This window comes from Hemitrygon akajei, chromosome 1 (genome assembly GCF_048418815.1).
Source record: "Hemitrygon akajei chromosome 1, sHemAka1.3, whole genome shotgun sequence".
Lineage (NCBI taxonomy): Eukaryota > Metazoa > Chordata > Chondrichthyes > Myliobatiformes > Dasyatidae > Hemitrygon > Hemitrygon akajei.
The window spans coordinates 105,361,895-105,376,266 of record NC_133124.1 but is presented as its reverse complement, the minus strand read 5'-3'; the positions used below and the strand labels follow the sequence as shown (position 1 = coordinate 105,376,266).

The window sequence follows — 14,372 nt, the reverse complement described above, 5'->3', positions numbered from 1 at the left end:
GAGCTTTGCTGATATTGTGAAAGTAGTGCAGGAACATTCAGAACGGAAACCATGGTTGATTGCAGAATGCTTTAGGTTTCATAAGCAGAATCAAAAGGAAAGGGAGGACATTTCAGCACACATGGCTGAATTGAAGAGATTGTCTGGGCATCCTCAGTTTAGTGATGGGCTTAATGATGCCCTGAGAGATTGTTTGGTTTGTGTGTTACAAGAAGCCATTCAAAAATAGCTCCTAACAGAAGCACAACTCATACTTAAAAGAGTAGTTGAAATCACTGTATCAATGGAAACAGAAACCAGAGATCCAATCAGTGCAAATGGTTTGGAGGAAAGGTTTGTCCAGAGTCTAAAGAATGCACTGTGAGCAACGTCAGCAAAACACACTGCACTGACACGGATTCAAGAGCTCGCCAATTTCCTCCTTGGATATCACACTGCGGCACACTCCACAACCAACAACACACCAGCTGTGCTGTTCTTGGGTTGTCCCTGGCCCGCACACTTCAGTGTCCTGTAACCCAGTCTCAGAAGGAGTATGCGGCATTAACAGTTGAGGGCTTCTCAAACAAGGAGGTTCAATGCTCACTCTTGGACAAGCAGTCCAGATGAGGGACTACAGAGGTAATCAAAAGTGGCCACGTGGAAAGATTAAAGACAGCACATGTCCACTCTCCTACACAATGGAGTTTGTGTCTGATGTCATCAGGAGATGACACATTGATCAGTTGAGGAGAGCAGAGTCAATTCTTAGAGAAGAAAGGTGTCCAGAGCTGTCAGAACCACTTCTTGCACTCCCAGAGTCCTATAATCACCACAGAGGAGACCGAAGAACCTGAGGTTGTTTCACAGCCACAAGTCTCACCTGCCAAGCAGAGTGACCTCCCCGGTCAGGAAATACATTAGCCCACAAGAGCAAGAAATCTTCCACAGTAATTAAATCTACAGGCCTGAATGGGCCATTTGCAATGCTGTGGATGTCTATAGACTGTACTGGGTGCATTATATAGTTTACTGTTGAGATGTATTTTATATTGATCTGGAGTCTATAGTTAAGCATGGAGGAGTGTTGTGTATTTAATACTTCAGTAATATTGTAAATATATTGTTTGATTACGCATTCTTTGTTGTTTAAATAATTCGTTACAGGCTATATCTAAAAATACAGAAATAGCATACATCATTCCATCACCACATCATAAGTGTGCACCTTGGTAAAAGCAAAAACAAAATTTACCCACATCACTCAGGCCCCCTTGTTTCTCTTTCAATTAGTTTTATGTTTTGGAGTTACAAAGCATAAAACACTCTGCAAATAGAGTAGTGATTTATTCTGCTCGATTTGGACTTGATAATGTAGAAAAAGAAATTTCAATCTGAGGCCATGTGTTCCTGTATTTAGCTAAGTATAGTTATGATATAAAATACAATTCCTTCTCTTAATCTTCCTACTACTCCCAATCATTTTAACTGAAGTTTGAGGTCAGATAATCACGAATACGACCCTTGTCATTCAAAGCTGGAAGGCTACAATGTTATAGATCCTTTTTTTCTTGGGTACTTCATAAAAATACAAATATTTAGTTCTAGAAATCCGTGATGGGTTAAGCGTCAAGCTAGCCACTCGGCCTTCTGAAAAACAAGGGTCGAGTCAGGAACGTTCGTACCGTGACCAGGTTAATCTGACAGGAGACCAATCCGGACACCACGCACCAGACAAGAATGGCTGACTGTCTGGTGTGACAAGCTATGAGATGAGATGAGTTCTAGAAAGAGTTGCAGGTAGTCACTGTAAATAGCTACAGTTTTACTTCAGCAAACATGCTAACCTTTGCTTACTGCTCATGCTGCCACGTCGCCTTGACCAAAATAAATTCCAGCCTGTTAGCAACACAGAGTGATGGGGAAACTCAGGAGGTCAGGCAGCAAGTATAGACAGAAGTGAATAGATGATATTTTAGGCCAGGACAGGAGGGCAAAAATGAGAATTTAAAAGATGCATTTTCGCAAACTTAAATCATACCAAGACCTTTGTGTACATGAACGATGTTTGCTACCCTGTGTTGACTCCTGGAATATTTCATTTATCTTCTCATACCTTTAATTTTCCAAAGGCCCACTGTGCTCAGATCTGAGTAATTTTTGTTTTTGATACATTACAAGTGTTTCACAACATTTTACTAACTTAATAATGCAATCTATTGTTACCATATTGTATGCTTAAATATTCTAAACCCCTCAATTAGCTCTCAACCTATAAGTAATATCCAGACATCCTTTCTTCTATAATGAAACCTCCTGTATTTCTGTTCCATCTGGTGTATTTTACTAATTAATATTCTCTGCACTGCTTTGCTTGGCGGAAGTGATAGCTGCCACATGTGTACAGCTTTGCTGACATACATTTTAGTTAATTAATTAAATTGTGTAGAGCTCAGTGACATCTGCACCCAAGTTCCCAATGGTTGTTTCTTGCACATGGGTGAACACCAGTAGTAGTAATTTATTGAACCCAATTTCCATCAGTCATTTGAAATTTGTAATAATTTGCCAACTGGGATATCTTTACTGAACACACAAGTAAACATCCTGTTTATAATATGCAGGTTAAAATGTATACCTTTCCAGTTAGATCAAGGTCTTCTGTAAACTCTCCTTCATAGGCAGCATCATCCTCTGACAAAATTGTTCCAGGACCCTGATGAAATAGTGAACATGTGATTAGATGCTGGGAAGTTTTAAAAACAGTTAATTTGACAAAATTGAAGAAAGTGAATTAGTATTCATTGTGAAGGTCATTATATCATTTGAGTAGAGTGGAAGACCAAGGGAAAAAAGCATAATGTTGAACAGAAAGTCATGAAGAACTATTATAAAACGCGGACTTCACCAGGACAGCAGTACTTCATCCAGTCTGAAAGCCAGCCTTAGCAAAGATGTCAAAGCTGTATGAATTAAGCAAAAATAAATTCCATGGATAAACTGGAGAAGCTGAGACTACATCTTTCGAACAGAGGGAGTTGTGAGGCCATCAAAGAGATGTAGTGTAAAGATGCTTCACTTGGGTACAAGTTCCAGGAGGTTTTATAGTTATATTAGGAGTGAAAGGATGGGTAGGGAGAGAATAAGTCCGCTTAGAAATTAGCAAGTCTGTCTATGTCTAGAGTCACAAGAGATGGGTGGGATTTTTAATTAATATGTCTCATCATTGTTTACTGAGGAACATAGCATGACTGTTGAAGATTTAAGGGAAACAAGTGAAGATGTTTTGAAGGGCATTCATATTACCAGGGAGGAGGAACTTTCAGCATTATAGTGCATTAAGAATAAAGAATAGAGCTTTACAGTAGAGTACAATCTCTTCAGACCATGATGCTGTGCAAACCATTTAAAATATCTAAGGTTAAAGTGAACAATCCCCAAGGCCTAATCAAGTGCACCCTCAGATTTTAGAGGAGGCGAGAGGAAAAATTGTGGAGGACTTCTCAGAGATATTTGCTTCATTATAATCCATTGATGAGATCTCTAGAGACTGGAAGCTGGCTAATGCTGCTCCATTGTTTAAAAAGGGTAGCAAAGACAAGTCGGGGAACTACAGGCTGGTCAGTCTGACGTCAGTAATGGGAGAGGTACTGGAGGGAATTCTCAATGATAGGATCTACCAGCATTTGGATTGAATCTGATTAGATGGCGTCTGCATGGCTTTGTGTTTGGAAGATCATTTTTGATCATTTTTAAAGAGCTTTTTGAAGAGGTAATCAAAAAAGTAATTGAGTGCAGGGCAGTGAATGTTGTCTATTTGGAATTTAGCAAGGCCTATGACAAGTTTTTGTTTGCTAGGCTAGTTTGGAAGGTTTGCTCCCATGGAACATAGGGAGAGCTAATTAAGTGAATTCAAATTTAGTTCAGAGGTTGATGGTTTCTCAGAACAGAGGCAGATGACTAGTGGTGTGCTGCAGATTGGTGTTGGGTTCGTTGTTATTCACTACTTAGATAAATGACCTGGATGTGAGTGCAAAAGACTTGATCAGTAAGTTTGGAGATGACACAAATTTGGACTCTTGTTGATAGTGAAGAAGGATATCATAGATAACAAAGGGCTCTTAATCTGTATTGGAAGTGAGCCAAGGAAGAGCAAATGGATTCCAGTTCAGATAAGAGTAGGGTAATGCATTTTGAAAAGTTAAACCAGCATAGGACTTGTACTATGAATGATAGAGCATTAGAGAGTTTAATGGAACAGAGGAACTTAGGAGCACAAGTGTATAACTCATTGAAAGTGGCCTCACAGCACTTTCAGTATTTAGGCCCTGGTTCAATGGCTGTGGGTTCTAAAAGAAGAGATGACTGAATCTATTCACAACTAATCTTTCAATAATCACTAGATTCTAGAATGCTTCCAGAAGACTGGAAAATTGTAAATGTCTCTCCACTCTTCAAGAAGGGGGAGAGAGATAAAAGAAAGGGAACTATAGGCCAGTTAGTCTGACCTCAGTGACTGGGAGCCACATGATAAAATAGTCCTTAGTCAGCATGGTTTCCTCAAGGGGAAGTCTTGCCTGACAGTCTGTTGGAATTCTTTGAAGAAATAACAAGCAGGATAGACAAAGGAGAATTGGTTGATGTTGTGTACTTGGATTTTCAGAAGGCCTTTAACAAAGTGCCACACAAGAGGCTGCTTACCAAGCTATGAGCCCATGGTATTACGGGAAAGATTCTAGCATGGATATGGCAGTGCAAACAACACACACAAAATGCTGGTGGAACACAGCAGGCAAGGCAGCATCTATAAGGAGAAGCACTGTTGATGTTTCGGGCCGAGACCCTTCGTCAGGACGAAGCCTGGCCTGCTGTGTTCCACCAGCATTTTGTGTGTTGTTTGAATTTCCAGCATTTGCAGATTTCCTCATGTTTGCTGGATAAGGCAGTGGCTGATTGGCAGGAGGCAAATAGTGGGAATAAATAGAGCCTTTTCTGGTTGACTGTCAGTGAATAGTGGTGTTCCACAGTGGTCTGTGTTGGGACTGATTCTTTTCATATTATATGTCAATGATTTGGATGGTGGAATTGATGGCTTTGTTGCAAAGTTTGCAGATGAAATAAAAATATGTGGAGGGGCAGGTAGTTTTGAGGGAGTAGACAGGCTACAGAAGGACTTAGACAGATTAGGAGAATGGGCAAAGAAATGGCAGATGGAATAGTGTCGGGATGTGTATGGTCATGTACTTCGGTACAAGAAATGAAAGGGTTGACTATTTTCTAAATAGAGAGAAAATACGAAAAAAACTGAGGCGCGAAGGGACTTGGGCAGGATTCCCTAAAGATTAATTTGCAGCTTGAGCCTGTGATGAGGAAGGCAAATGAAATGTTAGATTTCATTTCAAGAAGACCATAATATAAAAGCTAGGATGTAATGTTGAGACTTTATAAATCACTGGTGAGGCTTCAATTGGAGTATTATGAGCAGTTTTGGGTCCTTTATCTTAGAAAGGATGAGCTGAAACTGGAGAGGGTTCAAAGGAGGTTCACAAAAATGATTCCAGGATTGAATGGCTTGTCATATGAAGAGCGTTTGATGGTTCTGTGCCTGTATTCACTGGAATTCAGAAGGATGAGGGGTGACCTCATTGAAACCCATCAAATGATGAAAGACCTTGATAGAGTGGATGTGGAGAGGATGTTTCCTATTCTGGGAAAGTCTAACACCAGGGGACGCAGCCTCAGAATAGAGGGATGTTCTTTTAGGATGGAGATGAGGAGAGTGGTGAATCTGTGGAGTTCTTTGCCACAGGCAGCTGTGGAGGTCAAGTCTTTATGTATAAGGCAGAGGTTAATAGTTCTTGATTGGTCAGGACATCAAGGGATACGGGAAGAAGACAAAGGATAAGGGCTGAGAGGAAAAATGAATCAGCCATGATGAAATGGCTGAGCAGACTCGATGGGCCAACTGGCCTAATTTTGCTCCTATATCTTATGGTCTTACCTTACAATAAAGTTATTAATGCCCTCATTTTTTTTAACAAACTCAATAATCAATTTGCAAACAAAATACTACTTGTGGTGAAATTATATTTTTAATTACATTGCCTTAGGAATAAATTTTAGCCAAAGTTACAGGGTACACTGTCCATTCCTCTCAAGAAAAGGCACAAATAGATAAATTACATCAACAGAGGCAACAGACTAGTTCTCCATTTAATATAATGAAGGCAGGAGAAGAGAAGGCTGATGTTCCGATCTATATTGAGTCTGTGGATAGACTATTTGTTACTCACGATGATCTTGTTGTTTTGGAAGTTGCCCTCATAGCTGACTCCTGACTGTGTGATAACAATGCCACGTCCATGTTTACAGTCCTCCAGCCATGAGCCAATGTACCTCTCTCCTCTGCACATAATCAGAGACTCAGTTTATTTTTGGCTAATGATTGAAAAGTTGAATAATTTCTTAAATAACAATAAGCAAATACATTACTTGAGAAAATAGTATTTCAAACATCTTCCCTTCTGTCCCAAATTTCTACTCCTTCTGAACAATAACATAGGTGTATGTCCGAAGTGTAAAATTCTCCTTCCATGCCCCAAAAAGGGTTTTTATTAGTATAAAGTATAGTAGGCAAGGTTAGACCTCACTTCACATTTAACTTTTTTAAAAACTTGCTTAGCTAAAGTTAGATGTGAAGCAAAACCTTTGGTAATTGGAATCCTAGGTAGTTCTCCACCGATCAAGATTGGAAGTCCTGATGGCTTTGTGACCAAGTTTGCGAACAATACGAAGACAGGTGGAGGGGGAGGTAGTATTGAAGAAGCAGGTAGTATACAGACTTAGATTAGGAGAATGGACAAAGAAGTGGCGGATGGAATACAGTATAGGGAAGTACATGCTCATACACCTTGATAGAAAGAATAAACCATATAACCATATAGCAATTACAGCATGGAAACAGTCCATCTCAGCCTTTCTAGTCCATGCCGAACACTTAGTCTCACCTAGTCTCACCTACCTGCACTCAGCCCATAACCCTCCATTCCTTTCCTGTCCATATACCTATCCAATTTTACTTTAAATGACAATACCGAACCTACCTCTACCACTTCTACTGGAAGCTCATTCCACACAGCAACCACTCTCTGAGTAAAGAAATTCTCCCTCGTGTTACCCCTAAACTTTTGTCCCCTAACTCTCAACTCATGTCCTCTTGTTTGAATCTCCCCTACTCTCAATGAAAAAAGCCTATCCACGTCAACTCTATCTATTCCCCTCATATACCTCTATCAAGTCTCCCCTCAACCTTCTACACTCCAAAGAATAAAGACCTAACTTGTCCAACCTTTCTCTGTAACTTAGGTGCTGAAACCCAGGTAACATTCTAGTAAATCTTCTCTGTACTCTCTCTATTTTGTTGATATCTTTCCTATAATTTGGTGACCAGAACTGTACATAATACTCCAAATTTGGCCTTACCAATGCCTTGTACAATTTTAACATTACATCCCAACTCCTATACTCAATGCTCTGATTTATAAAGGCCAGCATACCAAAAGCTTTCTTCACCACCCTATCCACATGAGATTCCACCTTCAGGGAACTATGCACCATTATTCCTAGATCTCTCTGTTCTAAAGGTGTAGACTATTTCCTAAATGGGGAGATAATTCAAAAATCAGAGTTTCAAAGGGTCTTGGGAGTTTTTGTGCAGGATTCCCTAAAAATTAACTTGCAGATTGAGTCAGAGGTGAGGAGGCAAATGCAATGTTAACATTCATTTCAGAGGACTAGAATATAAAAGAAAGGATGTGATGCTGAGGCTTTATAAGGCATTAGTCAGACAACACTTGGAATATTCTGAGTAGCTTTGGGCCACTTATCGAAAAAAAGACATGCTAACATTGAAGAGGGTCACTTCTTGCTGCCTTACTAAAACAACCAGCATAATCAAAGACCCCACGTACCCTGGACATTCTCACTTCTCCCCCCTCTTTGAGCAGAAGATACACATATGAGGCTCATGGATAGCTTCTATCCTGTTGTTATAAGATCATTGAAACGTCCCCTAGCACAATAAGCTGGACTCATGACCTCAATCTATCGCATTATAGCATTGAATCTTATTACCTGTCTGCATTTTTTCAGTAACACTTCATTCTGCTATTGCTTCCCTTGTTCTACCTCAATATACTGTTATAATGAAATTATCTGTATTAATGCAGATAAAAAAAAACCCTTTTCACTTTGCCTTAGCACGTGTCGAGAATATACCAGTTTATCAATTAACCAATTTTAAAATGTTCCTTCAGCGTAGCGCTCAAGTTCTAAACGTGGACAAATCAATTAGACTTGGGGTGGGATCCACAAATAACTAACTCAGAATACAGTGGATAACAATTGAACCATGCTGATATTTTATTCTGAAGGCAGTTTTATGGAAGATGTCAATGAATGTTATTGTCTTTCTGCAGAAATACTAGAAAATACTGTAAATTATCCGCATGTAAACAGCAGCACACTTCAATTTATTGGTTATAGGCACTTCCAGAAATGATGTGGTTTCATCCAGCATTATTACTTACAAGACATCAAAACATATAAAGTTGAAGGCAATCTTGTAATTAGCAGCGACTAGTTACTCTAAATAGAAAATTCTTTTTGCTGACATCAAAGACACAGGAATAAAAAGTGAGTAAGATGTAGATTTTGTCGTAACCCGTCAAAAGTGGAGAACATCTGGAGCATACTCATGAAAAGTCTATTGATACTGGTTAATTATATAGTTACCACTAAGATCAACAGATTATCGCCAGTTTGAGGTTGTAGTGAATTATGCAGAAATGCAGGTCAATGCGATTGAGATACAGAGAAGTCAAGACCTAATTAAATACCAGGAGTCTAAATAGCCAATCTTCTGCCTTGAAATATAACTCAAATACCAGTTAGAGGAGTGCATACTAATGTTCATGAAAAACTAAACATAGAAGACACAAAATCAGCTGTAAGTTGTTAATAGTCATTTTAAAATATTTTCAACCATTATTGGTGATTAAGGACAGAGACCAGCCTTGAATTCACCAGCTGGGGCAAGTGGACAATCTTGAAGATTATTGTTCCAAATCAAACTTTCAGTGAAACAGTCAATACAATGGGAGTGTCTGTTGCTACTATGAATGTGAACATGGCATGAAGGGAAGCTAATTTTGTAAAGAGATATCTGACTGTCAATTCTACCACTCAATGCATCAACTCACTCCTGGAATATGTTCTACTGACATCATTTCCGCCATTTGGTTTATTGTAACGGTTAATCGTGTGGATCCTTGATAGTCATGTGACTAGCATCATGTGAATCGTAAAGGAGAGCAGTGTCCCCCACCAAAATCAACCTCACACACATTTCTAAGATGTATGGATTGAATAACAGTACGCAATAGGCCCCAATTCTACCTAGAGCCCATCTATCACTATCCCAACTGGGTTAACTCTGGTGCATGAAGTTGAAGAGCTATCTCAGCAAATGTAAATGACAATTAGATGTCTCCTTCTGGGTGCTAGAAAACTTCTAGAAAACATGCACCTCCAGAAAAAAAATGGTGAAAATTATTCTCAAAATTGACCCAAGTTGACTTTGAGGCCATCTCCACAGACAAATGTTAACATTAGTTTTGAGGGGAAGAGGGATCAGTCTTTTCTCCTCTTTGACTGTTGATTCAATATTATAATATATTTGATGGCCTCCTACCTTTCAGGGTCATCAAGCACTCCGTATCCTGATTTTTTATCATTCTCCCAGTGCCCCATGTACTTAAAGGCTTGCTTTTTCAAACAAGGGTTGTGCAGAATTCCAAATCCATGTCTTTGGTTGTCTCGGAAGTAACCTTTATAGACCATGCCATTTCCATACCTAAGAAGAGAGTGACTGTTGAGTATTGTTTTCACATTGAGGTGCATATTATATTAAAATTTGGCCATGTTGTTCCAAGTTCAATGCACAGTCTTCAATCAAACAGCAAAATAGCAAAATGTGGGGGGGGGGGGGGGGGGGCGGGGCAGGGGGTCTGGAATCTCAACAAAAGTTATTGTTCTTATTCCTTATTTAGTGAGTCCTGTTGAAATCATGAGAAATCAGGAAACACCAGACATAGATCTGTGGAAAATTACCCCTCAGATCACATCACAGACCACTGGCAAACAAACTGGATTGATATTGAACAATACTTGCTTATGTAAGGCATCAGAGTCTACAAGCATCTGCACAACTGGAAACTCTCTGTTGAGAGAAGTAGAGTCAACAGAAGGTGGGGTTAGGGAAAACTTAGAACCCATTGTTGCCTTAGACGCTGGAGCTAAATGTCTCATTGGTTTATTTGGCACATTTTCTCACCACCCTAAACAAATATGAGAAATTCAAATGCACAAATAGGCCTGAACCTGTCTATGCAATGTTCTGTGCTAACAAATTGAATACCATAATGAAGGCGCAGATTGCAATTGTACTACAATTTCTCCCCGAAAGAGAGCATGGAATGTTCTTGGAAATAGTCCAAAGGTGATTCACTAAGATGAAACTTTGGATACGAGGACTGGTTTCTCCAAGTGTCAGCCATAAATGTGAATATAAAAGGATGTTTTCAAATGGACAGTCAACATAATTTTCTAGCTTCACTTTCCAAACACTGGACTGTGTCAGTTGTGAACACAAACTAAGAAACGTATTTCCTTGAACATTAAAATTAGAACTAAGCTAATTAAAGCATTACAGAAGATATTTTTTCACAAAACTAAAGTGGAAGTAGAATAGAAGGGCGTTCAGATAGGACTGTGCAGAATATACTAGATCTGCACAAATTGAGCAGAACCCAGGATAGCCAGCATAGAAAATAGTTCAGGCACAATTTGTCAATCTTCCTGTTTAATGTCAATGGATTCAAAAAATGTAATTCCAAGATCACTGTTTAAGGAGGAGGAGGGGAGGTGGGAATGGAAAGGCAACTATGGAGCAGATAATCTAGTTTAGTTGAGGGAATACATTTAGCATTTGGGCATAAACTTAGTACTCAATTTGAAATAAGTGAGCTAATTTAACACAGATCATAAAAGTTGCTGGGGTTTAAGTCATCCAAGCTGATCTTATACTATAGCCTGAGAGCGGACCATTTTGTCGAATCGAGAACTAGTCGTACTTACTCACAGATGCCATAACCATGCATCTTTCCCATTTTCCAGTGACACTTGTAACAGTCAAAGCTCTCTGGCCCTCCAGGAGTGACATATACACCAAACCTGGAACAAAGCACCAATAGAATTTCAATCATATCATTGAAACATTGCATCAGTGTAACAGTAGCATTCACGTGGTCATACAAGGGCTAGTTTTGTTCTCACTCAAAGTTCTGCAAAGCTAACTAAGCCAGAATTCAATGATCACAGAAACTGCTGGTGGAACGCAGCAGGCCAGGCAGCATCTATAGGAAGAAGCACAGTTGTCGTTTCGGGCAGAGACCCTTTGTCAGAACTGACAAAGGGTCTCGGCCCAAAACGTCAACTGTGCTTCTTCCTATAGATGCTGCCTGGCTTGCTACATTTCACCAGCATTTTGTGTGTGCTCCTTGAATTTCTAGCATCTGCAGATCTCCTCATGTCAGAGTTAACTGATGTTCTCTTCCCCTTTCTGACTCTGCAGCCATACCAATACTTTAAAGAGAATCAGCCAACCCATCTTGCTGACCAGCTGGTTAGGAAGGACCACACAAAATGGTGACATAAATACGGACCACTTACATTTATTCTGCAGATTCCCACTTCTTCCCACCTCCTCCATCAAATTATTAGAGCTGTTTCAAAAAGGTTTTTCATCATTCAGTTCTGAAGCAACTCATCCAAATTTTGGCACTACCATTTATACAGAAAATAGCAGTTTGTACCATTAATACAACAATAATATTCAAGGTATTCTAGGTAATCAAAGGACCTTGTCAATAAGCCACAGAGCGTGTTTTGGATGGGTGATTAAAAGCTTGATCAATTAGATATGTTTTTACAATGCTTTAAAAGGAGAAATGTACAAAATGGAGGAGGAACTCAGCAAGTCAGGAAGCATGGAGGGAAGCAGACAATCAACATTTCAGGTTGAGACCCTTCATCTAGACTTCAAAGGAGAATGTCCACATTGGCACGAACCCCAGAAATAGTGTATATAGTACATCCTATGTACCACACTGATCATATTTTTGTGCCACTGTCATTTTTTTCCACTAATTGCAACCTTAGCTAAATAAAGCAAATCTCCATTTCATTTATCAGAGCAAAATGTTTGCCTCACTCAGGAGTAAGTTGAATGTTTCATTTAATTAGTGAGCAATTTCAAGTTCCTGGGTGTCAATATCTCTGAGGATCTATCCTAGGCTCAAACATATCGATGCAGTTACAAATAAGGCACGGCAGTGGCTATATTTCATTAGGAGTTTGAGGAGATTTGGTATGTCAGCAAAGACACTTGCAAATTTCTACAGCTGTACCGAGGAGAGCATTCTAACTGACTGCATCACCATCTGGTATGGCGGGGGGGGGGGGGGGGGGGGGGCACTGAAAAGTATCGAAATAAGCAGTAGAAAGTTGTAAACTTGCTCATCTCCATCATGAATACTTGCCTCCCCAGCACCCTAGACCTAAAAAGTGATGACTCAGAAAAGCAGCATCCATCATTAAGGACCCTCATCACCCAGGACGTGGCCTCTTCTCATTGCTACCATCAGGGAGGAGGTACAGGGGCCTGAAGGCACACACTCAGTGATTCAGGAATAGTTTTTTCCCACTGAAATCAGATTTCTGAAAAGACATTGAACCCATAAACCCTACCTCGCTACTTGTTTCTTTCTCTTTTTGCATTAGTTTTTAGGTATTATATATATTTATATACATTATATATATATACACCTGTAATTACTTACTGTATTTGCCATTTTTATTATTATGTATGGCAATGTACTGCTGCTGAATAACAATTGTGATTTAACAGTTTAACAGGTGGAGCTCTGTAAGTATGGAGATATGCCAGTGGTATTAAAACTGATTCTGATTTTGATCAGTTCAACAAGCTCTCAAGTCACGATTGAAAGTAAATGTTTGGGCAAAGTTTCTGACCATGACGGCAGAACTTAGATTTATACAACAACATAAAAATTGTAAAATATTCGATGTTCTAGACAGGAGAATTGACAAATAAAAGAGTTATTTGGACAGATGCTAAGAGTTGCTCAAAATGGCTCTCATTAAGGGATATTTTCAAGGAGAAAACATGGGAGTAGAAAAACAATAGCATTACCAGGATTGTAATAACCTAAAGACACTGTCAGAAATGAAATCACTTATAAGCCAGGTGTTTCCAGTTCCTTGCAGAGAGGAATGCATGCAAAATAAGTGTTTCCATACATATCGAGCTCCACCTGTTAAACTGTTGAATCACAAATGTTGTTTTTAAGTGGCAACTAAGAAGAACAAGATTAGACAGGAACAAGTGCTGATGTGAGTGTGTGTCTTTAGGCTTTTTACAACTTACTGCAGCTTTTTCTGATCTTGTGTAATAGACGCTCCATACCAGATGGAGTTAGAATGCTTTCCATGAAACGTCTGTAGAAATTAATTTGTCTTTGGTGATATACCAAGTCTCCTCAAGCTCTGAATGAAATAAAGCCGCTGCTTTGTCTTCTTTGTAATTGCATCAAATTGTTGGGCCCAGGATAGATCTTCAGAGATGTTAATGCCCAGAAGCATGGTTTCAGGAACCGCTTCTTCCCCTCCACCAACAGATTTCTGAATAGGCAATGAACCATTGTACACTACCTTGCTTTTTCTTGTTCTCTTTTTGCACTACGTATTTAATTTAATTATCATTTATATACATTTCTTATTGTAATTTATAGTTTTTTATTATTATGAATGCAATGTACTGCTGCAGCAAAACAACAAATTTCACAACATATGCCAGTGAAATCAAACCCAATTATGATTCTGATTACTTATTAAGGTTTTGGAGTTATTTTTCTGGAGCCGAGGAGATCAAGTTAATTTCACCGACTTTGTGATTTGGGTTTTCACTGTTTGTGTTGGGTCAGATGAAGACAATCACTAGTGGTTATTTAGACTCAATAGATTGAAGAAGTAAATATACAGAAAGATGGAATAGTTTTTAATCACAATTTATATAGCAGAAGGAAAGAACATCATTCTGTTCACATCCGTGGGTGCTAAGTCATGCTAGTTACTAAAAGTCCTGCTGGGCCCACCCAAGCCCAAGGATAAGACAATTAAGGGACTGGTCTAGCTAGTCGAACAGTACAAGTGACTCATCTTAATCTCAAAACTAAAAAAACAATCAAGTTTCC

The 14,372-nt window shown here is 39.2% G+C and overlaps 1 protein-coding gene across 2 annotated transcripts in view; it reads right to left on the bottom strand.

Moving 5' to 3' along the window:
• The window catches only part of LOC140729291 (ALS2 C-terminal-like protein), a 93,113-nt gene that overhangs the window by 18,600 nt on the left and 60,141 nt on the right, over positions 1 to 14,372 (bottom strand). For both annotated transcript variants that reach the window (XM_073048900.1, XM_073048908.1), the window contains 4 exons: positions 11,176 to 11,271; positions 9,731 to 9,892; positions 6,273 to 6,384; positions 2,618 to 2,695 (listed from right to left, as the gene is read on the bottom strand). In XM_073048900.1, coding sequence (XP_072905001.1) covers positions 2,618 to 2,695; positions 6,273 to 6,384; positions 9,731 to 9,892; positions 11,176 to 11,271 — 448 coding nt within the window. The remainder of the gene's footprint in view (positions 1 to 2,617; positions 2,696 to 6,272; positions 6,385 to 9,730; positions 9,893 to 11,175; positions 11,272 to 14,372) is intronic.